Source organism: Echinococcus granulosus, assembly GCF_000524195.1.
Source record: "Echinococcus granulosus chromosome Unknown EG_S00013, whole genome shotgun sequence".
NCBI classification, from domain to species: domain Eukaryota; kingdom Metazoa; phylum Platyhelminthes; class Cestoda; order Cyclophyllidea; family Taeniidae; genus Echinococcus; species Echinococcus granulosus.
This window is the reverse complement of record NW_020170393.1, coordinates 491,548-516,259: the sequence shown is the minus strand read 5'-3', so window position 1 is coordinate 516,259 and position 24,712 is coordinate 491,548. Positions and strand designations below refer to the sequence as shown.

Genomic DNA, 24,712 nt, shown 5'->3' with positions numbered 1-24,712 from the left:
CTTTTTCTTTTTCTTCGCCTTCCTTTCCCTCTTACCTGATGTATTCATTCGCTACTTTCCTTCACTATTACACTTTATCCAACCACTCCCTTTGTCCATTCACACCTTTTTTTGATTTCTTCTAGCCCTTGTTTGTCTAACTTCCTGCTAGAGTACAGAACCCCTTCCAGATGAGCTCATGGTCTTACATGCCGTGACTTCATTTCTACTTAGAACCATGCCTTATGTGCCGCTTGGATATTCGGGTGTGAGGCGTGATAAGGCAGGAAAGATGTGAGCTGTCGGGTTCGAGCCGATCTTTGTCCAGATGCTTAAATATGCCCATGTAATACTTTAGTTGTTTGTTTAAGTTTCATATTTGATTGCACTGGCACTTAAGGCTCCGTAATTGTACTTCCCGTAGGCAGCATGGTCTTAGTACCATGCTCGCAATCCCTAGCCCTACTGTACGACGATAACCCATATTCTGTTCAAGTACTATGTCTTCCTTTGACTTCAGGAAAGGCTCCAGGATGCTGCGTTGTTGGCAGCAGAAAGCTAATCCGAGCATAAAGGACAGCCACCCTGATTCCTATCACTGACTGCTAAGCCGTAATGTGACGGAAGAAGTTGATATGCTGCAGATGAGAGAACTAGTTTCGATTCCTGGTAGAAGGTCTTTAAATGACGTCTACCTATGACAGCCATCCAGTCCAGTGTTCTGTGGGAATACTGTTAACAACTGGAAAAGTTCGTTACGGAGCTGCCTAGGGAGCCTGTATGAAGATGTCAATGAAGTGAAAACACGATACCCCCTCCTTCACTTCTCCATTTGTTGGATAGAATCCAGGGAGGTAGATATGGCTGGACAGCACTAAAGTGAGAACAAAGTGGTAAGGAGGAACTGACGCCAAACCTTATCCCTACTAAATGATTTTAAATCCTTACTTTATCAAACGGTTTGGCTCTTGGATCCATGTTCGTGCGACTAGCGATGGACATATTAGATGATCAGCTTATTCGCCCTGAAGTTCCCAAACAGGCTGAAAATTCAGATCCAGTGGAATTGCCAAGAGGGATCAGTGACGATGCAGTCAGATACCTTCTCAGATGCAGGCAAATTTGATGACGGGCACGTTTGGTTGGTTGGTGGATGTTTTCCTTATGCTACCGACTCTGTTGGCATGGCTGAGGCGTGAAGTGACTATGGGGAACACAGGGACTTGGTTACATAGACTGTCAAGGCTCCTTCATTGCAATTCCCATCGGTGGCAGGTCTGCGGCCGTCCGGCCCTTCGAAAGCCTCGACAATTTGGCTATGGCTTCATTCGACTTCAGGAAATGCTTAGGGTGTTGCATTCGATCTATACGTTGTATTTTATACATATTCACTTTCTTGATGGACGAGGTATATGAGGCAAGTAAATTACACAAGTTTTGTACACACAGTTGATCCAAGAAATTACAACCACCATCCACTACCTATGCCTGAGCACTCTCAAGTCAAAACACTTTTCCATTATTCGGCCGAAGCTCCTCACTACCCTACCAAATCTCCCCTAGCTCCTCCCTCTCCATCACGAAATGCTGTTTTAAGCAGCTTTCATCCATTAGCAGCCGAAAGTGGACAAAGTTGGCGATGTCATCAGCAACTACGCTTCGACTGTGCATAGCCTGCGTCGGAGCCTATTTATTCCACCTCTAAATGCCGTTAAACCGCCAATAGACAAAAAATGTTGTCAATTTGAGTTAGTGTTGGTGCATGTTACATGAACGGTTATAAAGGTCTCAGACTACATGGCGCGGGTAATAAAAGCTGACCGTCAGGCTACCTCTCAAGTGTTTGTGATCCCATCTCTTCTGTAGTAATTCAAGCCCACTGTACCTTCTTGCCCTTGGTGAGTCCTTTCCCATTGTGCCATTCGGTCAGGAGAACTTTCTAGAAAGGGAAATGCCTCCCCCCATGTAGAGGTGTAGCATGCGGATCCCTTTTGAAAAGGACGGTTTTTCTGGACCAGTTACCCCCCATCAAAAGAGTTCAGCATATTCAAATCTTCATTCAGCACAAAACAGGTCAGATAAAGTGGTTTGTTTACTCAAAGTGCAAGTGCTGTATTCGCAAACTAAACTATGGACACTGCATGTCTAACGGTTTTGCCTTCGCCACACAAAAACCACTACAAGTTAGACCCATTCTGGACATCTTTACCTAAGTGCTACCTGACGGCCACCCATAGCCCTCCTGCTGCATCAAATCAGACGGATATCCCGGTAGTACATAAAGCATGGCTTTGAGGCAGCGTGGAGTCACGGGACGGGGCATCACGAGGCCATCTGTGAAGGATTTTGCAGTCGGGCTGAATGTTGAATGAACAGGGGGAGAAAGACGTCGAAGAAGAGTGCCAAAGGACGAAGCGGATGGATGAAGCAAAGGGGATGAGGGCGGATGAATGAGGGAAAATAGCTACCGAATGCATCGGATAGACAAGGGGAGGAAGGCGTAGAAGGAGCACACCGATGAAGGCATCACCAATGTCAAATGTGGCCCTTGGCCTCGTCACTGGGGATGAAGGAGCATCGTGAGACATGTACCTTAATTTGTGCAATTCACGGAAAGAAATGAACGCCAAAGCACTGAACGCACTGTGGTTGACCGGAGAAATTGACCGTTTCTGGTGCCTTGCCCATCTTGCAATACCAACTGGCAAACCTTTACCCCCTGCCATGGGAATCGCTTTTAAACTTCGTATTTTAATTTAGGCAACGAGTCAAACCATCCTTTCAGTTATTTGTGATAAGCAAAATGCTGTCATGGACGTGTTGTGCGCTTTTTCACCGGACATGTTTTCCCACTGCAATCGTTTACCAGTGAACTTGGACGGTCACAGTGTCTCAAGACATGCCTTCGTTTATTTGAACTGTCACATATCTCTTAAATCTGTCAATAGATGTCAGTAAACAATTTTAGCCGTTTAAATGTTCGCAAAGTGTGCTGTGAATACAAGATTAGTTTGATGATACATCTGAAGCAAAATTGACTGGTCCAGACGACAAGCAAAAACCGTTGTTAGTGGTGTCTACAAAGCACACACACCTACAAAACCAGACAATTTTATTAACGTCCCTTATTAAAAGAACAACAAATGACCTAGCTGTGTAAGTCAGGAACTAAATAGTGGGAAAAACTATTACAATGCTTCAAATGCTTGTTTAACTTCCGCTTTTGGTAACGGGCCACTTAGGGCTCCACCACTGTGCATTAGCCGGGCAGCCTTGCCTTCGGGCTATGCCAGTGCCCCTAAGCCCTTCTGTAGGTCGACAGTACATATTCTCCCCGAGCATTGTGTCTTCTTTCGTCTTCAGAGAAGTCTCAAGGGGCTGCGCTACCAATTCTTTACATATAATGTGACTACAGAGGCACAAAGTGTACCTACATGCAACGCATCGAAATGGTACATGTTCACCCAAAAAACCACAAAGTCTTGATAATAACCACAACCAATTTCTCCGAAGAATTTGGCATTTAGTCGAACAGCACCACAGGCCGCATGAACGTAGTGAAGTGGTCAGTGTGCCGTCAAAATTCAGACCGTAAACACAAAGGAGAAGGGTAGACGTGGGACGCCAAGGGGAAGAAGCATCCGGTGTTTATTTACGAAGTGTAAACAGAGACCGAAATAAGCCACCAAAAACACAGACACACTTACTAGAGGACCTTTCTGTTCCACTAAAGAACGAAATCGTAGACCAGGTTCGTTCCGCGACGTAACCATATTTACTTCCCAAACACGTATTGAGTTAAGTGGTGGGTAACGAAAACGGATCCCAAATTAGAAACGTTTACGGTGTAGTAAACATTACTACCAAAATTTCTAAATCCAGAACCGCTAAGACTTGGCACCCAAAGGGGATAATAGATGACTCCATTGTTCTGTACTAATTAAAAGCCTCAAAATATGCGTTCAATAGGAACCAACTACGCCATTGCCCAGTGACTGAAACACCCAGCTCCTATTACTACGACTTCTGCAATTCACCGGAAATAAGGGACGATCAATTCGCATGCAAGAACGAACTCTTATTTGTTTTGTTTATACAAGTGTAAATAAATTAATTAACAATCAGACTCACACCATTTCAAGGGACAATATACCGGTTAACACAAATAGGAAAGGATTGGCTGGAAAATTAACAATCATTAAGAAAAAGAAAAGAACTGAAAGATTCGTACAAAGTTTATCTACTGGGCCTTCTCGTGTAACTGAAATTTCTCCCTTTGCTTAAGTTCAAATTTGGCGATGACCCAATCACGAAGGTAGCCGGGCAGCAGTCCTAAACCAAAGACCATCAACTCGTGTGGCATGAAGCCGCAACATTGAGAGGCTACGCCGATCATACCCAGCGCCGAGTTGGCAAATAACTCGGGAGTGGGTTTGAAGAAATTAACTTTCTTTTCGCCCCTACTAGGCGTCCAAACGAAGCCTGGAGTGAGGGTGAGAAATCGAATCCGAGTGTCCAAAAGTCCCCTTGTTTCACCGGAAACAGAAGCAGAGAAGTTCTGCACAAATGACTTGCACGCGGCATAGAGGGATTTGTAGGGACGAGGGTAGATGGCCGATACGGAGGACATGTTGATAATGCAAGGCGGATGCTTGGGGTCTTTCTCATAGGACAATAGCATCTTCGGCATTGTAATTCGTGTCATACAGGCGGTGGATATAGCATTGCAGAAAATCATACGCTGGATAAATTCGGTGCTCAGAAATTCACAGGTAGCTATTGGACCCGCGCAAATCTGGGACATCCCGACGTTATTGATAAGACAGGCGACCGAGGAAAGGGCATCGATTTCGCGTTTCAGAGCCTCATAGAAATCACCCTAGCATTGAAAAATTCCAGGTGAAGAAATTAAAAAGCAAGATATAAGACACATATACGCACCGTACCTTTGTGAAGTCAGCAACAAAATACTTCGTCTGAACTTTTTGTTCGTGTTCAAGGTCCTGGGACACGTGGAGAAGTTTTTCGGCATTGCGACTGATAAGGAAAATATTGAGTCCATCACTGGCAAGTTCCTCTGCGAAGGCCCTGCCAATGCCGTCAGTCGAACCGGTTATGATGGCCCAATCGCCAGCGCGTCTGAGTTCATGCCGCTTCGAAAGTGCATGTTTAATAGGATCGAAATATCTTAATATGGTCCACGCAAAATAAAATAATTTAAATAGAACAAATCCCACAACACAAACAAGGACGAAACCAGCCATCCAGTCACAGGCCCAACTGGCAGGGCACACACACAAGTTCTGTAAGTAAGCAAGGTTGTGCAGTCTATTAAAATTAAAGAATGTCAAATAATCACTTCCCAGTAAAGGCACAAATATATTCAAGTATGTATAATAACATAATTACACCTTTGAATATCATGACTTACAACCTGCAAAACATATTGTTCTTATTAAACCTTGATTTATGATATACATGGTCAAAGGAGAAAGTCGTGGATGTGAGTAAGCAATTTTATTTGTTATTTATTTCTGTTGTTCTTTTCGAACAGATGCAGCTCGCATACGAAGACATCAATTGAGTTTGAAAGCAGGAGACTTTAAACACTTAATATCTGCATGTTTTTCAACACTCGAATTATTTTTGATCAGATGTTAATATAGCATTAATGCTAAAACTATCAAAAATAATTTTATGCCTTTTATCGATCTCACACTTTAAAACTCGCGTTCGTCTGCAGAACAATAAGGTTTAATTAAATTCTTATTAATCTTTAATACCATATTTGAAGGACGGGCTATAATATACGTGGCTAGAATAAAATTCCATACTGTTGTGGGCTGATATTCAGAAGTTTTGCAAAAAATAGACTTTATTGATGAATCAAAACAGCTCATGCCTAGACACCACAATTTACTGGGAAGGTTTCTGTAACCTACTGAGTTACATCATCTCTTTTAGGTACCGCTTTGTTCAATACACAAGGCGCTTCACGCCTAGCGTTGTGCGGTCGCATTGTCGGTTGCTTAATATAATCGGTGTTTTCAATGGCTTTATCACTCAATGAGCAGAAGCAATTACAATTGGACTCGCAACGTAAGCTGGCTCAAGCCAAAAGCCCGCTAGAAAAGTTGCGATACACATGTCTCTGTCGCGGTGCCAGTGGAATAAATGGAATCGGCCGGCAATTCCGTATAATAGATGACGATAACAACAAGTTGATTTCTAAGGAGGAATTCGTGAAGGTTTGCCATGACTTCAGAGTTGGCCTCACGAATGATGAAACTGATGGTCTTTTTGCTGAAATCGATCGAGATGGGTCTGGTTCAATCAATTTTGATGAATTCCTAGAAGCCTTGCGGGTACAATGTGGTTTTTATCTAATTTTTCAGCCGCCAATGTCGGAAAATCGCAAAAAAATAATAGAACTTGTTTTCAATAAGATGGATAAGACTGGCGATGGTGTAATCACGGCAAGTGTGCCTATTTGTGTTTTTCTTGTTGATCTTAAGCCAGCCCTATTAACTTGAATTTTTGCACAAACACCGTATCACATAATCTTGATCTGCAGTGTGCAAAGTTGATGTAGTAGCCTATTTTTTAGTAGGCAATTCAAACTGAATAACATTTTAACTTGTTGCATAAGCAGGTAAAGTGTAGCGTGACGTGCACCTTGATTTAATGTTATTTTCATTTAAAATGGTAGAATGTTGTAAGAAAAGTGAATTTACACTATAATCAAGAACTACATTTCAAGGCATCAGAACACCGACACCGTCTGTGTTAGAGTGTGTGCAGAGCACACGTTGGACGCTACGCTTTTGCTAGCCTGTCGAATAAATTCACCATTTCTGAGGTCTATTTTATTTAATTAAAGGCCGACGATCTGAGGGGCGTCTACAATGTTCGAAGCCATCCCAAGTATCTGAATGGCGAGTTGAGTGAAAAGGATGTCTTAAATGAATATTTGAAGACTTTCGAAAGCAGAGGTGAAAAGGATGGGAAGGTGGGTCAATCTTCTGGATCGTTTTTTGGCGTTTTTCATAATAAGTCGTCATACACTGGTTTTCCGTCGAATCCACGTTGTACCTTATGTCATTCATTCATTCCCATCATTTTTGTTCATTCAATTTCTATCTTGATTCGAATAACAATGCGACGTCTTACAATGTTTTTTTTTTAATTTGTCCTGTTAAAATGAAATTTATTCAAAATCGCGATGCTAGGAATTGGATGAATTGGGACTTCATGCATACATTTTCGTAAATATTGAGGTGATTGTGTTTCCTGAACGGCTACCAAATTAATGTCATTTTTCTAATAGACAAGGAAGTCGGGGCGAACTTTGGCTGTTTTGATGGGATGTTGATTTGCTGGGCCAAAAGTATGCTTTTTGAAGTCGCCAGCTTAGCTTTATGGGACTTCACTGCTCTTTTTTACGAATCGGATAGGCCTAGCATGATGTAACAGTGCTGTGGTGCTTTTGAAAGCACAATAGCGCCTCGCTGTTCTCGCAGCATTAGCTTGTTAAAATGTCTGCATTTCTACGGTCACGCCGTCCATTGCTTAGACTTGGTCTTCTAAGCAGATAACTCAGTTGCCGGGCCTGATTTTTTTAACGCCCTGCCTTGCAGATCCTTGGTGAGGTTGTAATTTTGAGGTCGAAATCACTGAGTAGGGGTCAACTCAGGGTTAGTTTACATGCTGTGAAGTAACCTGTTTTCACATGCTTGAAGGACTTTTCTAGGGCTAATACATGTATCTTCACCTTCCCCTGGAGGTATAACCACCTATCTATTTCCCATGCTTTTTTGTGTATGATCCTCCAGCATTCCACCAAATCAGGTAATTTTCCGTTAACAGTGTTGAAGAATCTTACTCTTTCAGTGTTCAAGGGTGTTTCTTGTTGTGCCTTTTTTTGCCTATTTATCCTTACTGCTTTCCGTGGATTTCATTCTTTTTCCCGCTTATTATAGGTGACTTGGCAAGAATTTTTAAACTATTACAGCGCGGTGAGCTCATCCATCGACGATGATGTCTACTTTGATCTGATGCTTCGTAACGCCTACAAACTATAGACCGTATCCTGATTTCCAACCGCTTTTTTTATCAGAATGCAACTAAGGTGTCTTTCTCCTTGTTTTGAGCTTCTGGCCTTTTGCTAATTGTGCCGTTAGAACTTTTGCTTCCTTATCGGGTCTGTCGAGAAATATAGCGTCATTTATCTGAAATTTTTTATCTTTATTATCAGCATTTAAAGAATACGATAACGTTGTTTAGACAGTTCAAGTTTACTACAAAATTGTTCTTACTTCCTACACAGTAAGAAGCTAGTAATAGATTCTTCAGAGTACTTGCTGAAGGAAGGATTAGGATGGGCAGCTCGTAGGGCGCTAGGATGAGCCCCTCTCCTCTTCGTGGCATCCTGTTTCGAGGATTTTATTTCATAACGGGGAGTTTGAGCACCTGCGGTTGGTACACTGATCTTATAATGGCTTTTTTAAAGTATGGATATCCTGTAGGGGTTTGGTGCCACGTTAACCCTGGTCTCTTTTTCCCAAAGAAACTATACTTTTGCAACTATAACAAGTTGGCTGAGCTGTGGTAATACACATCCTCTTGAGATCGGAGTTTCGTCCAGGTTTTGCGGGAGGTCTCGGAAGGTGCTTACGTAGGTTGAATCGTCAGTGCCTCACCACCTTTTTTACTTCGAGGCCTTAAGTGGTTAGAGTTTTTTAATTTCTCCGAGACTTTCCTGGGGACCGAAGAAGACAATACTCGAGCCCAATATGCATTAGGTACGTACAGATGAACTGGAGGGCCACCGCCATGGTTCGAGGATCATGCCACTCAGCGGAAATGCTGTCGCAGAGCCCCAAATCCCCACGAAACCAAAACAAAGAGGTGAACAATCAATCAGGGTATTATATATCCCCTCTCCTCTTTTGCGCATTGTCCCCGGCTCTTCTCTTGGCCAACCACCCGCATTGATCATCACAACATAATTGGTGCTCCGGTGAAAAACCCACCAGCCAACTGTGCCAGTCATTGAGTTTCCATACAACTGAGGAGATGTCTGACTGCATCGTCACTAATCCCTCTTGGCAATTCCAGTGGACCTGGAGTTCCGTTCTGTATCGGGACTGGAGTCCGGAACGGAGGAAAATGTGTTGGTCATCGCGCGTTTCCGTCGCTAGTCCTAGGAGCACTGGTCCAAAGGCAGAGGCATATAACAGGACGAGGTCTAAGATGGTTCTTTTTGGATATGGCTTAGCGTCCATCCTTTCCTGCTACTTGGTTCTCACTTTAGTGCTACCCAGCCATATGCATCTCATCGCTGTCTATCTAGTAGAGAGGTGGAGGAGGTATAGAGTATTCACTTAGCTGATATCTTCATTCAGGTACTGTAGGCAGCTCTGCAACGAGTTTTCCAGAAGGTTCACGACCAGTATCGCCTCAGTTGTTAATGGTGTTCCTGCAGACCATGAGACTGGGATAGTCGCCGAAGATAGACGTCATTTTCAGCTTTTCTGAAGGGGACCTTCACCGATTCTCCCATCTATGGCATGTGCCCTTCTGTCCCGCTAATATTTAATCACCCTGCAGTAGAAGGGAGGATATTTGCCCTTTAAGATGTGGCTAGCTTTCTGCTGTCACCAATGCAGCGCCCCAATACTTCCCTGAAGACGAAAGAAGAAGTAATACTTAGACAGAATATGTTTTGTCGACGCACAGAGGCCAGATCACTGAACGAAGAATCGATTGGAGCTGCACCGGTGATGATGTCGACAGTAAAGACGGCGACGACCGGCGTCTCTCGTCTGATATGGCTATTGCGCTCTCGTCTCCTTTCTCCTGCTGAACTGCAGCGGGCACCTCCGTAGTCGTACCAACGGTCGAAGTGCTGCCTTGGGTGACTGACGACAAATGGAGTGCGGCATTTTGGGGATCTTACGGCGTTCTGGGTGGCCCTCCAAGACTTTCCATTGTGAATGGCAAGAGTGTATAGGAAAAGCCCTCATTGATGTTTACAACTTCGGCAGGAGGTGAATTATCACAAACCAACTCCGAGGTGGTTCCCTAGAAGATTTAGGTCTTAGTTCCAGAAATCCAAAGATCTTTCAGGGCTGAAGGTTCCCTCAGTTGATTCATGGAAGAGTTCGGATAGATCGAAAGGACTTGGGAAAAGGTAGCATCTTCAAGGGTCAAAATCCGTCTTTCAAGGTCAACTGAGGTGCCAAGTTCTGCAGTGTTAGAATCAACAGCAGGGATGTTTGAGCTCATTTGCCCTAAGTGCCATTGAAACCAATAGAAGTTAACGAAACAATTAAAGCATTACAATTAAGACGACATTAATTGAGCAGTTCCTCAAATTTTGGGTTGTTAAACTCCTCCAATTAACAATGGCACCTAGACAAAAGATAGAACAAATTAAATAAAAAGTAGGAAATAATTACAAAAGGAGGATAAGGTAAAGCTGAAGTACTTCACTAACAAAGTTGGGGCATAGTCTAGACATGGTAGAAGGTAAAATCGGCAATTACTGCCTCGAAATGAATGCCGCATTGTCTAGTGAGCACGCTACTAACTTCTCACTGTAGTTTTGGCACCTTATTTGCAATTTGATTGTCATTACACAGGATGAACAGTGTAATCACGCCTAGTGTGAAGCTTGTCTGTTTACCTGAACTGCCACGTAGCACTAGACTTCATAGGAATCCATTCCTCACTGTGACTGGTGACACCGCCCTGACTAGCTGTCCCACTACACCATGCCACCATAATAAAGCTTTTGTTGACACATAGCAAGGTGTCACAAGAAATCCGAATTCGATGTAAGGCACCGTGAAGAGAAGCGCTTGTCTTTTTAAAGAACATGTGATTGAAGGTGGGACAGAAGTGGAACAAGTGTAATACGTTGGTTGTTTTTTCAACCCCCGGTTTTGGAGAGGGGCCACTTTGGGGCTTCGTCACGGTACCTTCGCCCGGTGGGCTGGCCTCTGAGCTATATCAGTAGCCTTCCAGTCCTTCTGTACGTCAACAACTTATACTCTACTCCAGCATTATGTCTTCTTTCGCCTTCAAGGAGGTCTCGGTTCGTTATATTGGTAGATCCGATTTTAAAGGACAACTGTCCAAATTTCTACTGGTGGTTGATATAACTCAGCGGGGCAGAAGAAGTGCATATTGCTGCAGAAGGGAGAATCGGTGAAGATCTCTAAACAGAAGGGCTGGAAATGACGTCCATCATTGGCAATTACCACGGTTCCGTGGCCTGTAGGAAAGCTATAGGTAGCCAAAGCGACACTAGCCATGAACCATCTGGATTAGTTCGTTACAGAGCTATCGACAAAACCTGAATGTAGATATCAACTAAATGAACAAGCTATACCCCTCCACCTCTCTTCTATCTGGAAAGAACCGAGATACATATATTCAGGTAGCACTAAAGTGAGAACTAATTGGCAAGGATGAATAGACTCAAAACCCTACCCCCACGGAACTGTTAAACCCCAACCCATCTTACATGACTCTCCTTGTGGGTCACTGTTCTTACTACAAACTATGGACACGCGTGATGGTTAGCATGATTTTCCCTCCCCGACTCCAGTTCCTACATAGGCCAAAACTCCAGATTCACTGGAATTGCCAATGGGGATCAGTGTCTTCTTAGCCACATGGAAATTCGACGACTGGCACAGTTGGCGCGTGAGTGCGATGTAATGGTCAACATGGGAAGTTGACCAAGGGGAGGACCGAAAAAAACGCGCAAAAGAGGAAAGAAGCTATGTAATGCGTTAATTGTGTTTTCGCCTCCCGGCTTTGATAAAGGGATCAATTTAAATCGCCTCCATTAAACCTTCGCCGCGTAGGCTGGCCTCCGGACCGTACCAGTAGCTCTTCATCTCTTCGGTACGTCGTCAGTACATGTACTTCTCGCCGATTATACCTTCCTTCACCTTCGGGGAAGTCTCGGGGCACTGCACATTTATGATAAACTACCTGATGAAAGGCAGATTTGGGCAAAATTATATCCAACTTCACGACTAGTGTGATTTTTAAAAAATTTGCATTTGCAGTGGAAAATCACAGGTTTTCAGCTCACACTGTATCACGGGGTCAGAAATATTCCGTGCAGTATACACCCTACGCTGCAATACTGAACCACCATAACTTATAGAGACTTGTGAAAGGCTATTATTTAAATGTCCATACACTTTATTGTGCTCCGCACTATATTCCTGTCATTTGAGACCCCACATAGTGTCGGTTGAATCTCCTGGGCGTGATTCGAGATTGTCTGCTTTATGAGCAAGGTCTGGCTAGATTACAGACGAAAGTATTCATTGTAAATGTTTAGCTGAAGGGCGGGCAATTACACTTGATAGACATCTTTTGGCACAGCTCAAGGATGTGCAAGGCAAATCCATTCTTTACAAAGGGAAAGGACTAGCCAGTCAATCGCAAAATCTCGATCCCCGAAACACTTTAGGGCTGGAAGGAGGTGGTAAATCAGCATTACCTCCCGTTTCCTCTAAGTTGTTCACCATAGGAGGGTTAGCACCTTTCCCTCCAGCTAGCCAACCAAATGCGAAACAGTGGGAAAGTGAGATAAATACGCAAAAGCTTGGCTTTGTTCTATTAATTATGTGTTTAGAGGAGCCTCATCACACATCATGGAAATGCATCGCTAATTTTAACAATTCAAACTTTGTTTGCTAGTGTAAAAAATTACCATTCGCTGCATTTGGTGGGTCGGTTTTTCTAAGGACAAGGCTTAAATCATCACCTGAGGTAAATGGTATTCTGATGTTCATTTTAGTCCTTTTTGGCGGTTCGGGACGATCGAGTTCACCGTGTGAGGCTGAAAAGAGATTTGTATTATGCCACACTTTGATAGCATCCTCCAGCGCCTCAGCGCTTGTTCCTCTGGACAACTTCACCCGTACTGCTTAACTTTAACATTCCACACCCACCTGAGACTTCTTTGAGGACTAAAAGCGAAAGCCCACCCGGCAAAGGTACAATTGTTTCCATGATCGAGAGTTAAGCAAATAATTATTGTAATTCTACCGCTTAATCTCTAATTTGATAAAGTTATAGTAGAGGCGAATCCGCGTCGAGGGAAGACAATTGAGAGAGGGAGTAATGAAAAGACATCCACTACAAGCTCTGTCGGATGTTTAACGGTCTTACGTGATTATTCCAGGGAATAATCTCGGTTACAATGATTGGAGCAAAAGTGATGCAAATCTACTTTTAGAAATGGTGGAAGCAACCCTGATAAATGATTAGATGGCATCGAACTAAGGAAGTGAGGTCTGATTGACAAGGAAATTGTCGAAGAAACTGAAATTGTGCTTGGACTGACAACGTTAAATCGTCTAGCATTCTAACCTGCTTCCCGGATAAAGTACGCATTTCAGTTATAACTTGTACTGTGCTACTTTATTTGTTTGACTTCTCGTTTTAGTCACGCGGGCACTGAAGAGCAAATCCACTGTACTTCTTCCCATCGGCATGGCATCCGAGCCAAACTGGTAGCCCTCAGTCCTTCTGTATGTTAGCAGTACATAATCACCCCTAACATTATGTATTACTTCGTTGGCAGGGAAGTCTCAGTGGGCTACAATAATTCAAAATCGCAGATCTCGAGAGGTGCATCTAGTCTAAGACGCATTAATCGCATAACATGGAGTAGCATTTGTTCCTCTCTCTGACATTAATCTTGCGGAATCATTTTTTAGTGGAGGAACTTCTTGGAAAGGCGTGAAGTGCAAGGAATTGGTGGTATTAACCATAAATACTTAGATGAATCGAAGGTTTTTTCCCAGCACGCTGCTTATATAAACGCGACCTCTGTTGGCAATAATGGATCAGCTTCTTTAAGTGACAGCTCTGAGGATAATCCTGAAAGCATGATTTGGATTCGGTAAAGTGTTGCTGTTTGCTCAAAGTTTACATCCTCTTCCAGAATGATTCAGTCCATATATTTGGTTGCATAAGAATTACTCTGAGCTGTTAGAATTGGCAGGTTCCTGCCCATCTCCACTATTCCAAAGATACTAAGCAATAAAATATGCAGTTGAAGCCTTTTTAGTGAATTAAAACTAATTTAATACGAAGGGGATAAGTGGGCGCTTCTCACGCACGCAGGATTTTCGATAATTAAAGGAAAAATGAACCCTTGAAAACGCAGTATCACATATTCATTCTAATTTTATGTGCGCATCTAGGCAAGGTTAAAGTTAGACGTGCTTTTTTGCCCAAATTTTGGGTTCTGTTTTAAAAGCATAACTTTGCCTTTATTTTGTACTTTAGATGCCCCGAAAAACGCACGAATTGTGAATCGATGCGTCAGCAATTAAAAAATGAGGGCATGACGATCTGTGTTTTTGGTTAAATGCTTTAGTCTAAAAACTTTAAGGTTATTTTATTTTATCGCACGACAAATGTACTCACTAACCTTGAACACCCACTCAAGTTTCAAATTAGTAAAACGCGCGAGGTATATTCCTATCAGAAGTGAGTATGGTCCGCGATTTGCGATGCAGATTTGTAGTAGCGTTTTAATAAGATCTTATTTGTAACCAATATTGCTGCGAAAACTATATTTTTAGTTGGTTTTTACTAATTTTGAGTTGGGGCTATTCAACTAAATGATTTGTGGGACGATGAACAAAGGCAGTCTTATTGAAATGCTCCCTGTCGCAAGCATTTTTTTTCCCGCTTTACTGAACTTCTGGGCCTTTACATATATTTTTTGCAATAATGCTACCGGAAGCTCTCCTATAGGGACGCATAATGTTCATCCGCCTTTTGAACCAAATGTCTTTTTGTTAACTGTCATGCCTTTCGTTGAAATAGTTACAACTGGACATTCTGCAATTCTGCCCACTTTAATCCTTTTAATTTTTTGTTGTCCAAGATACTTCCCCTGACCTGTCGTTAGGAAGTCTTTTTGTCTAAAATGTCACTATGTTGAAATTACTGTGTCATTAAATTTAAACCACTGTCAGTCTGATGTTCTTACAAACAGTTCGTCTTTTTATTCCTATGTTTAACTTTTTTCTACATTAGCAAGCCTTGGACACTCAATTTTGACCACTTAACGCGTCTCATATCTGTTTTCGTAGATTTTAAAACCAAATCCAATCTGTGAAAATTCCTTTTATTATGCAAGAGAGTTTTGGGAAGTATAATTTTTTGCAATTTTTGTTAAAACTTTAATGGGTAATGTCTTATGAAACGGATACGAATTTGGTTGGTCCTAATAATAATATATTCGAAAAAACAACAATTCTTGGTTTTTCTTTAGCAGAATTCCATCTTTTACACGCGGAAATAATGCTAGAATCTGATTCCTCCGATTTTTATTTGGTTCCGCATTTAGAATAAATGTAACCGTGTCTGTTTCAGGTAGTGTGGTAGTTTTGGTTATTCCCATCGGTATTCGTCATCGCGTTTCCATTTAGAGATCGTGATATAACTAGCAACAAAATCTGACTCCAATGGTAATTTTTGGGCCTACAACGTAATAGGTGTGGAGGGCTCACATCTTTTGCACTTGAGTACCAAAGTCTGATTGAATCCTGTCATGCATTAAAGTTAACAGTTTTATTTCAATAATTGTTGACGCTTTGGGGCAGAAGATCATTAAAAATAATCCTAACATGCTTCACTTAACTGAAGTTTGTTATTCAAAACGAGCCCTTTATCCACGTTTACAATCAAATTACTTTGTGGCTTAAGATTAGCATTGCAAATAGCAAAAGAACCATCGGTTTTTTGTGCGTGTTTAGGTTTAAATCATACACCATACTCTTCCACAGTTTCGAAAGGCAATGGAGTTGATTTCCCGGTTTACCTATATTTTTTCACCATCAGATGTCCACGGATTTAGAGGCTCAGAGAACGCAGGGACCCGAGTCGAGTGTAGCCGTTCTGCCGGATTTTGATGTCCCTCATGGTCTGCGATTCCTCCTAAGAACCACTCAAATTCGCGTCTACCGTGTACCCATTGAGGGCGAAAGTAAGTCTTTTCTCATTTGCCACATTTTTGTCACTTTTACAATGCATGGTGACTTTATCCTATTAACCTGCACCACGCACTTAAATGGGGCTGTTAATGTGCCCATAGGTATTGTTCTTTCCGGATAGCCTAGGCCATTTATAAAAAGTCCTGAGGCCAGTGAATATAATTTGTCTTAAATAAGCCCCGACTGTTCATTGCTTCCTTAAAGCACAGTCTTTAAACCTCTTTGTCTGATGACAGGTTTGACAAGCCTGTTTTCTATCCATTGATTTTACATTCCTCTTTATCTTCTTATCACTTCATTAATGTCATATTTTGATGCGATTTTGTCGTCTGTTGGTAAACACATTGATAATACCTTGTATTCGACCATGAAAATTGTTTTACATAGAAGAAAGTTGCTTTTGTAAAGTTTGCACCAGGTGAGTCGTCACGAAAGCAATTCATGTATTTTATGGATGTGGGATTAGTGTTAGACCAGATCAGATAAGTTTAGCAATAAAATCCCTCGGGAATTAGGTAATACAAAGCATCTAGCTTGGCAATTTGCTTTTATAAAACGGTGCACTGTTTAAGCAAACTTGAATATCAATAGAATCAAAGTGTCGCCTTCGTAAAAGGCCACTGGCGTTGCGTTGGACCCAGAGCGCCACTATCTCTACCATGTGAACAATTTAGCTACCTCGCCTTGTTTACATTTAGTCCTGTGTCCATTGGGTGAACCATCTCTTGCCTCCATCACGCTTTCAGTGGCTTACGCGGGGTTATGCTTGTTTTACGCAACTCTTTCCATTATTTTTAATGTTTTACTAATTTTCTTGGATGTAGTACTTATGGGTACTTGTGAGCGTGTTAATCTCTCCCCTATGTAACATTAATTTCCGGCCTGTGGTTCTTATCCCATGGAGAAATTACCTATACTTTCTATCAGCAAGTTAGATTGTATTTCCTATTGTTGGTATGATTCCAGTGTCTTTAATGCAGCGATTCAATTTTTCTCATTGAACAGCTCTGTAAAGATCAGGGATCACCGATTCGACAGCCACTTTAGCTCGTCCCTGAACGAAACCGGTGTCTGAAGGACTTTTGTGGTGCCCGATGCCAAGATACGCATTACGGTTTCTATCGCAGTTCTTTCTACCGATCTTGCCTACTTCCAAAAGCGAGCCTCTACCACAAACAGAGGTGCGAATGTGAGACCTTCTCAGTGCATTTGAAAGACTTCCACACGAGTCTCTTATCGGTACTACGCTCTTATATGAGACCCTTTTGATCTGCAGCTAGTGATGACCAGTGAAATTTACCCATTCCAAGATGAGGGGCGCTACTTTGTGACGGGAATTGGTGGTTTTTGCATTTCTACATTTCCTGATCAAAATTGGAATTTTTCCAAGTTTATGTGAGGGTGTTTGAATAAATAAGTTCATCCATTTACTGTGGAGAGGTAAACAACGAAAGCCACTGATGCCAAAGCTTGCGGTAATTTTGACCGAGGATGCGATTGAAACAAGTTTATTAGCAAGGCTGTTCACTAAACGCACTAAGTACTTGAAATTTTGAAATTCTAATCTGTTATACGATTCAGCTGAAGTGAGAGACTCACTAAGGCTCAAGAGGCGGCAGATCACTTAATAGTCCTCAGGAAGCCTCTGATGGATGGCGCCAGAAGTTGTTATTAGACTTCAGCAAATCTTCGATTTTGTACCCTGTCAGATCCTTTTCTAACCATTTTTCTTTCGTTTGGCTCATTTTTTTCTCTTTTCTGATACTGTCGTGCTTCTCTGTCGTGACAATTTACGCATTGGGGACTATGTCAAATCTTGCTGCTTTTGCGTCACGCAGTTCAAGCAATCCGACCATCTTCTAGAGCAGACCTCCCACACGGCTCATCCGTAATCAGGATTAGAAAAATTATCAAATTGCTAAGCCTCACTTCGTTGGTGTTTTGAGGTGCCTATGTTACTGCTACAATCCCATGACAGCCAATGACAAATTCTTAAGGTGTTTATGGTCTCATAAATAAAATGATGCTAAAAAACGATACGCCGAAAGGTGGAGAAATCCAGGCCAGTTAAAGCTAAATGCTGAAGGCTTTAACACTCAAACTGGCACTCTAAGGAAATCAAACGTGTTCCATTCGGTAACTTGATGGTATGAACAGAAACAAGTCTTCTCCTCATTCACTCTATTCTTCTCCTCTCCCGTAAAGGACTCGATAGGTAATCGCAAACTACAATGCATTTAAAGTGGTGGCAATGCACTTTCATAATATATGGAGATAAAGGCATCAATTCTCGAATTGAACCTCACTGAACTACCAACAATACATTCTGCGGCACATCAGCCCATTCTCCGCGCATGTCGATCCCTTCACTCTCCTCTCTTCCCCTCTTTTTTTGTAGATAAATGCTGTTCAGCGTTTCCACGGAAGTTCTATGTGGCGGATGGTGAGGGCAACCCAATCCTCGAGGGGGTGGAGTCGAGCAGTTGGTGCGCTCGTCTCTGCGCTGAGAGTTCACATGCCTTTGAGGTCGACTTTCGCGATGCCGATGGGGCCACCGTGCTCTCCATGGAGAAGACCGCCGGCTGCTCTGCTTTCTACTGTTGCAATGCACCCGTAAGCCCATTTTTGAGTCAGAAGGGGTAATCTTTCACTTCCCGGTCTAGCAGTTCTGACTTTTAGTTGTTGTTAAAAAATTGTGCTTATAGACTGCGGAAGTGCCAAAAGACTGGATTTAAATTTTATATGGAAGAAAATATAATACTCGGGCAGAATATGTATTGTCGACTTATAGAAGGGCAGGCGAGGGCTGCTGGCATACTCCAGAGGCACTCCCCTTGGTCACCCTCCAGCGTTAGCCATCACAACTTAATCGTTGCTGCAAGAAACACCCACTAGCCAACCCCCCCAATCATCGAATGTCCGCAGACAGCTCCGTGCCGAGCTTTTCCAGATGGTTCACGGCTAGTATCACTTTTAGATGTTAATGGCATTCCTGCAGAAGATGGCACTGAGGTAGTTGCCGAAAATTGACGTCATTTTCAACCCTTCTGTTAAGGGTCGTCACCCATTCTCCCATCCGTGGCAATATGCACTTCTTCCACTCTACTAAGGTTTATTACCCAGCAGTAGAAATGAGGATAGATGTCCTTTAAGATCGGATTTGCCGTCCGCTGCCACCAGCGTAGCACTCCGAGACTTCTCTGAAGGCTAGGGAAGAGATTAAGCTCGGGCAAAATGTGCTGACGACGTAGAGAATGGCTTGGGTGTGGCCTGAAGGCCAGCCCACTCGGCGAAGGCACAATGAAGGTGCAGTTAAGTGACCGGCCCCTTTACCGAAACCCAAATTTAAACAAGCAGCCAACACATTATATTATTGTACACGCATTTGTGGAAGTGAATTATTGAGATAGAGGTGCACCTTTTAATGAACCAAATGTTGCCCTGACAAACTAATCCAAATGCGATATTTCATTGAATTGTTTTGAGGGCGTTTCGCCTGTGGCTGTTCTTACTGAGGCAATACCATGCGGTTTTATTGAATCCACAAGGGCACCTCTTTCGCATCATCAAGTGAGAGTTTTGAAATGCTTTCAGCTCTGGAACTCTGTTTTGATGTTCTTTCGGGTTGCGCACATTCGGCACGTGGAGCACTCGTGATTTTTTTTCCCCTATCTCCAACACCAGTTGATGTGAGGCAGCATCCCCTTCACCGAGATTGAGGAGCTGGGAGGTCACCTAACATCACTACGTCGCCTTTTTATCTGCCATGTCTGCTCTTAAGCACTTTCTCCGATCAAAAACCATTGCAAAGTGTGCTTTCCCTTAACATTCTCGACAAGCTAATGAATGATATGACGGAATGAAATTGTCTCAGTAACAACACTGTGAGCCCCAAATCGACGCCCCCTCAAGGCAGTCGGAGAGCTTTTTCTTTCACTGGTGTGAGTATCGAGAGCGCCTTTCAACTAATGACTCCCAATTTCATTGCAACATATCTTTCTTAAGCCTTACCTTCTGGGTCCCAAAAAACGGATTTTTTAATCCGACGACGACGGTTTGACACCAAGCTTTACAAGATTCAAATAAACCATATACATTTTGCTTAGATCGCCTCTTTGTCTGAGATGCATGTCCCCCCGCTACCCCTGCGTTTGGATCTTCAATCTCCCCATAAAATTGAGCGGTTTAATAAGAAATTACTAGCTAGTAGATTACCCCAAACCATTCATTTGCCTCAAGTTTTCTCCAAAGAAGTTTTATTTCTTGCCTTGCCTCCGTAACCTTGTATCGCTCATTAAAATGCGTCTTCCGTCACGCCCACAACCGAAGGGAGTCCGCATCTTCCACCAACCTGACGCCACAGAATTCCGATAGGAACATTCCAGCCCCTATAGGATCGCAAATGGATGGCTTCGAATCCCCCCTAGTGGTCACAGGTCCTTTGTACCATGTCAACCATCAATCACTGTCACGAAGCTCGCGCTCTTTTAATAGAAGATATTTATAAATCTTAAAGTAATAATTTCATCTTTATAGATCCCCGAAATGCATTACTTTTTCCAACCTTTCACTCACTTCCTCCACTGAAAATGCCGTCATTTGAATACATTAATTCGTTTTGTTTAATTAGATACAACTTTTATGGAGTTTACGAACCCTTTCTGAGATAGTCCTTGAGACACCTCTCTAAAAAAGTATCAGTATATAATAATTTATTTCGCGGTAGCCATCTACGGTTTGGCTGTGTTCGATGCGCCAGGCAGTGTTATTGCTGAAGAGGAAACAATTAAACAAACTGTATTGTAGCCAGCATTCTTCGCCCTGGATGTACCTAGACAGACCACAATTATGACTGTCCAAATATTTCTCCTACTACTTCGTGTATTTGACTTCTTTCCCCTGCATGAAACTGCGATTCTCTTCGCGGCATTGCTATCTACGTCCACCCGTTTTTTTTAACCACTGAATAAAGACATGGCAGGAATTCTACAACGTGAGCTACATGTACTCCATTTGCGGTCTTAAGATGGAAGCATTAGAGCGACATTTAAAGAATTGAACAGTCGAAACACTTTTTTAAACGCTCCTTACCTTTTTTGGCTTCCAATTATGACCAATCTACCTTAGAAGGAGTGAGAGATTGCTAGCACTGCCTGTGACGTGGTGGCCAAACCGCAGGAGTCTCCTGAAAGACCCTGAAATGTAGTTAGGCTGCAAGAGTGCCTCAACTCAGGCAGTGTGCGTAGAAAAAATTGCTTCTCGCTCTCTCTTGCAGGCCATCTCCGTTGTGTCAGGAAGTGACAATTATGGCACTGTTCTGCAGTCTGGCATTCTTCCCCGTACTCGGCTTACGCTGCTGGATGGGATTGAAAGACCGCAGCTCCGACTGCTGGGTCCCTGCGCCCGACAAAGTCGCTACATTGACGGCATCTTCAAAGTTAGTTCTCTCCCTAATATAGATTGGTTTATTTCATTGTCGTACCACAACAGCAGTGGTAGTGGTGTGAGGGTTGGATTTCATTTTTTCCGAATGCGTTTTAATCCACGAGGACGCATTAGTGTAAATGTGAAGGCGAAAGCGCACATTTGATTTTAACATCGAAATGGTGCCTATTTACGATGGTTTTTTTCTTCGGACGCATCGTACATGTAAGAGAGGATAGGCGCACAGGATGGCTCTCTGTTCCCTTGTAGTTGAAGTGCTTCTCAGAACGCGGCTCCCTTGGACGACTGACAGTGCAGCATTTCGCGGGAATGGACAGCTACCAGATCTACTTTCCCGTCGACCTTGACCTCCGCATGAAATGTCTGCTCATTGCCTCTGCTGTCCTCCTGGTGGGTCCTCTATTGCCCTCATCCAATTTCCAAACGTGTGACTGGTCCTGAAGATGTGGATTTCATTTATGACGTAGAAATTAGGTGTAGACCAAAGTAATTGTGGCGGGGAATACCAAAGCGGGGGGGGGGGGGAAGGTAAATGCTTCTTTGGACGAAATCGGCTATGACTGAAACATTCCTCTACTGGAGAGGGCTTTAACTCACTCTAGGGAAGTGATGCATTGCATCTCCAGTTTCATGCATCTCTCATTAGAGTCCTTGGCTTAACCCAATTTCACTCTCTTTAAGTAAAGCTTCAGCTGTCACGCATTTCGCTTGTTAAGCGATAAAGTGGGTCGTGTTTCACATTCCGCGCATGTTTTATAGCCATTAGTCCAAATTCCGGTTTCGAGTTACTCATTTTCGCTGTCTCCGTTTTGGCCTGACGTATACGAGGGGAGGCTACCACCGTCATCGTTTCCTTCCTAGTGTCTTCTAATTGGCGTCAAGTTCTGGTGCACAACTTTTCTCTGCTTGATTAAGGAGCCAAAGAATTTCACATTTACAAGCAATCAAAACTATCATTTTATTCGTAAAAGAGGGAAGTTCGTGATAAGCGGAATGGTGTTAGATGTGGATGAAAGTCTTCCAAGGTGTGGCTGTAGCGCTCTGCGACTTTCCTAACGGCAAAAGAAGACACAGTACTCGGACAGAATGTGTATTACCAGCCTATAAAAGAGCTTGGGGCTACTGGCATGGCCCCGAGGTCAGGCCGCCCGGCTGAGGTGCAATGACGGAGCCCAGTTTTCAATGTATCAACTTCGCTGTTATTTGCTATGCTCAGTTAGTCTACTCAAATAATAAAGCCATTTTTTAAAATTATTTTAGAAGCTTCTCATAAATCAACTTTTTTACTTTACCATCAAAGAAGATAATTAGTCTGTTGTCAAGATGCTGCAGATTCATGTATCCCCGTGTGATCTGTGAGACTTATGGCACCGACTACTGAGGAAATGTCCCACCTATTCTGCAAATATCCCTATTTGACAGAAATGCCTCTTTTAATTGGAAATTACGGAACTTTGTGACGTTGGCTTGACTTATATGCCTGATGCTTGTAGCTTGACGGATTGTTGTTTCCATGGCATCTCAATACCAACGAATTAACCCACTCAGTTAGTACTCGTCCCTTTACCTGTATCATCCTGAAAATATTTTTTTCTATTAATTACGGGTGTGTGATTGTTCTATACAAGTGTGGTAGTCCTATTTCCCGTATCGTAGCACAGCGATTGGTGCAGCTCAAGGTCATTGAAGGTGCAGACCGCCAGGTGGTGGTGGTAGGAGGGAGGGAAGGACCTTCACAAATTACAAGCTGCAAGCGTGTTCTCATGCATACATGCATAGCCGCCTGGCCACTTAACCACTCACCCGCCTGTCAGTTCTTGCCTGTCTGCCCGCCTTCCCGTCGGTGGAGAGCAGCGCTTCTGCGACAAAAAATCGATGCACCGCGGTGATGCAGCCACTGGTGCAGCGTAACAAAGCAGCGGAACGTGCTCACTACTGCCTTTGCGTTTTGCTCTATCCCATGTTCCAAAATGCCAGTGAGGGAGGAGGGGAGACGATCGCTGTAGTGATTACTCGACGCGATAAAAGCAGCAAAGCTTTGGCCCACCCTAGTTTGGCCTACCCTAGACAGTAGAATGTCAAGGACAATCGCACAGCATAGTTTTTCTATTCCGTGGTAAAATTGAAACTTCTGATCAATAGCTGAGCTCAGACAATATATTAAAGTAGCGCTTTCTTACTTCTATTATTACTCCATCAATGCAATACGTCGGCAAAATATCCTTCCTTCCACTACACTCCATACCCTTCACTACACAGCCTGTTTTCGCCTTTAGGATTGTATTTTTGCCTAAATAAACGACTTCGGTCGTAGTGGATCGCTCTGACACTACGATGTGGCGTCCGCCTGCCTCCGAGTCAAGTCCATCACACAGTGGGTTGGGTGCCTTCGCACCTCCCCAATCACCGGTTCCTCTCATCCTTTAATTGTACCGCTTTGTTTTGCTATCCCGCACCAAATTAACGCACCTCTTTGTCCATCCGTTAAAAACATCACTGTTTTGTCCTCTAATAGGCTAATTATTTTTAAGCATATCTTTCTTTTGTGTGGAATTAGCCATATTGGGGGGTTTGGGGAGTACATTACACCCGTAATTATATTTTTCCCAATGTAAGGGTTCAATTTCTATGATGCAACAGTTGCTGGAGGTGAATGCGAATAATAAGTTTCACTACCTCATCTTTTCTACTGTCGCCTGATTCGACTCCTTCAATCTTGTAATTGGATTTTATCACTATTATGGCGTGCCGGGTTTTTAAATGTCATCATTGCAGATTTCGTAATCGCTAACGGCAAAAATGCTATCTTTAGGTGCACCGAAGTAGGCTTTGCACACCCTACCGACTACTTATTTACGGTGGCGCTAAGGGAGGAGTTGTGGGACTTGATTGCCTGGGTAAAAGGAGTGTGTGCTTCCTTGGATCAATCAGGCATCACGCAGTGGCACGCTGCGTGGTCTGCGATCTACTCTGACATCCTACAAATGCTTGAGTGAGGTACTTCCATGTGCTATAAGGGCGGAGAATTGAGAGTGTGCATTGTTCTTGAAGTATAATCGCAAAAAAATCGGCAAAGCTCCATTAGTGAGTTTTCTTACCCTCAGAGCTAACATAGCACCATTGGGGTGAGCAAAAATGTCGGTAAAAAAAACCTGTTCTTGCACGTACGCTATAATCTTTGCTTTAATAACAGTGACTTATTTAGTGGTCTTGATAGTTTAATTATTATGTTTTAACTTTTAAAG

The 24,712-nt window shown here is 43.0% G+C and overlaps 3 protein-coding genes across 3 annotated transcripts; 2 read left to right on the top strand and 1 right to left on the bottom strand. All coding sequences in view use genetic code 11, as the record gives it.

Annotated features, from left to right (window-relative positions):
- Positions 1–2,188: 2,188 nt before the first annotated feature.
- EGR_02767 (Estradiol 17-beta-dehydrogenase) lies at positions 2,189–5,424 on the bottom strand (the record flags this gene model as incomplete). Its single annotated transcript, XM_024492016.1, has 4 exons — positions 2,189–2,336; positions 4,224–4,858; positions 4,926–5,307; positions 5,411–5,424. 4 exons carry the CDS (start codon positions 5,422–5,424, stop codon positions 2,189–2,191), a joined length of 1,179 nt encoding a protein of 392 aa, XP_024353510.1.
- A 605-nt stretch (positions 5,425–6,029) lies between these two features.
- On the top strand, positions 6,030–8,060 carry EGR_02766 (Calcyphosin-like protein; the record flags this gene model as incomplete). The annotated part of the gene is made up of 3 exons (XM_024492015.1): positions 6,030–6,446; positions 6,860–6,988; positions 7,959–8,060. The coding sequence occupies 3 exons, from the start codon at positions 6,030–6,032 to the stop codon at positions 8,058–8,060; spliced, it is 648 nt and encodes a 215-aa protein (XP_024353509.1).
- Positions 8,061–13,270: 5,210 nt separating this feature from the next.
- Positions 13,271–23,761, top strand: EGR_02765 (Phospholipid scramblase 3; the record flags this gene model as incomplete). The annotated part of the gene is made up of 7 exons (XM_024492014.1): positions 13,271–13,302; positions 13,457–13,541; positions 15,871–16,015; positions 18,421–18,635; positions 21,298–21,459; positions 21,717–21,857; positions 23,744–23,761. The coding sequence occupies 7 exons, from the start codon at positions 13,271–13,273 to the stop codon at positions 23,759–23,761; spliced, it is 798 nt and encodes a 265-aa protein (XP_024353508.1).
- Positions 23,762–24,712: the final 951 nt, after the last annotated feature.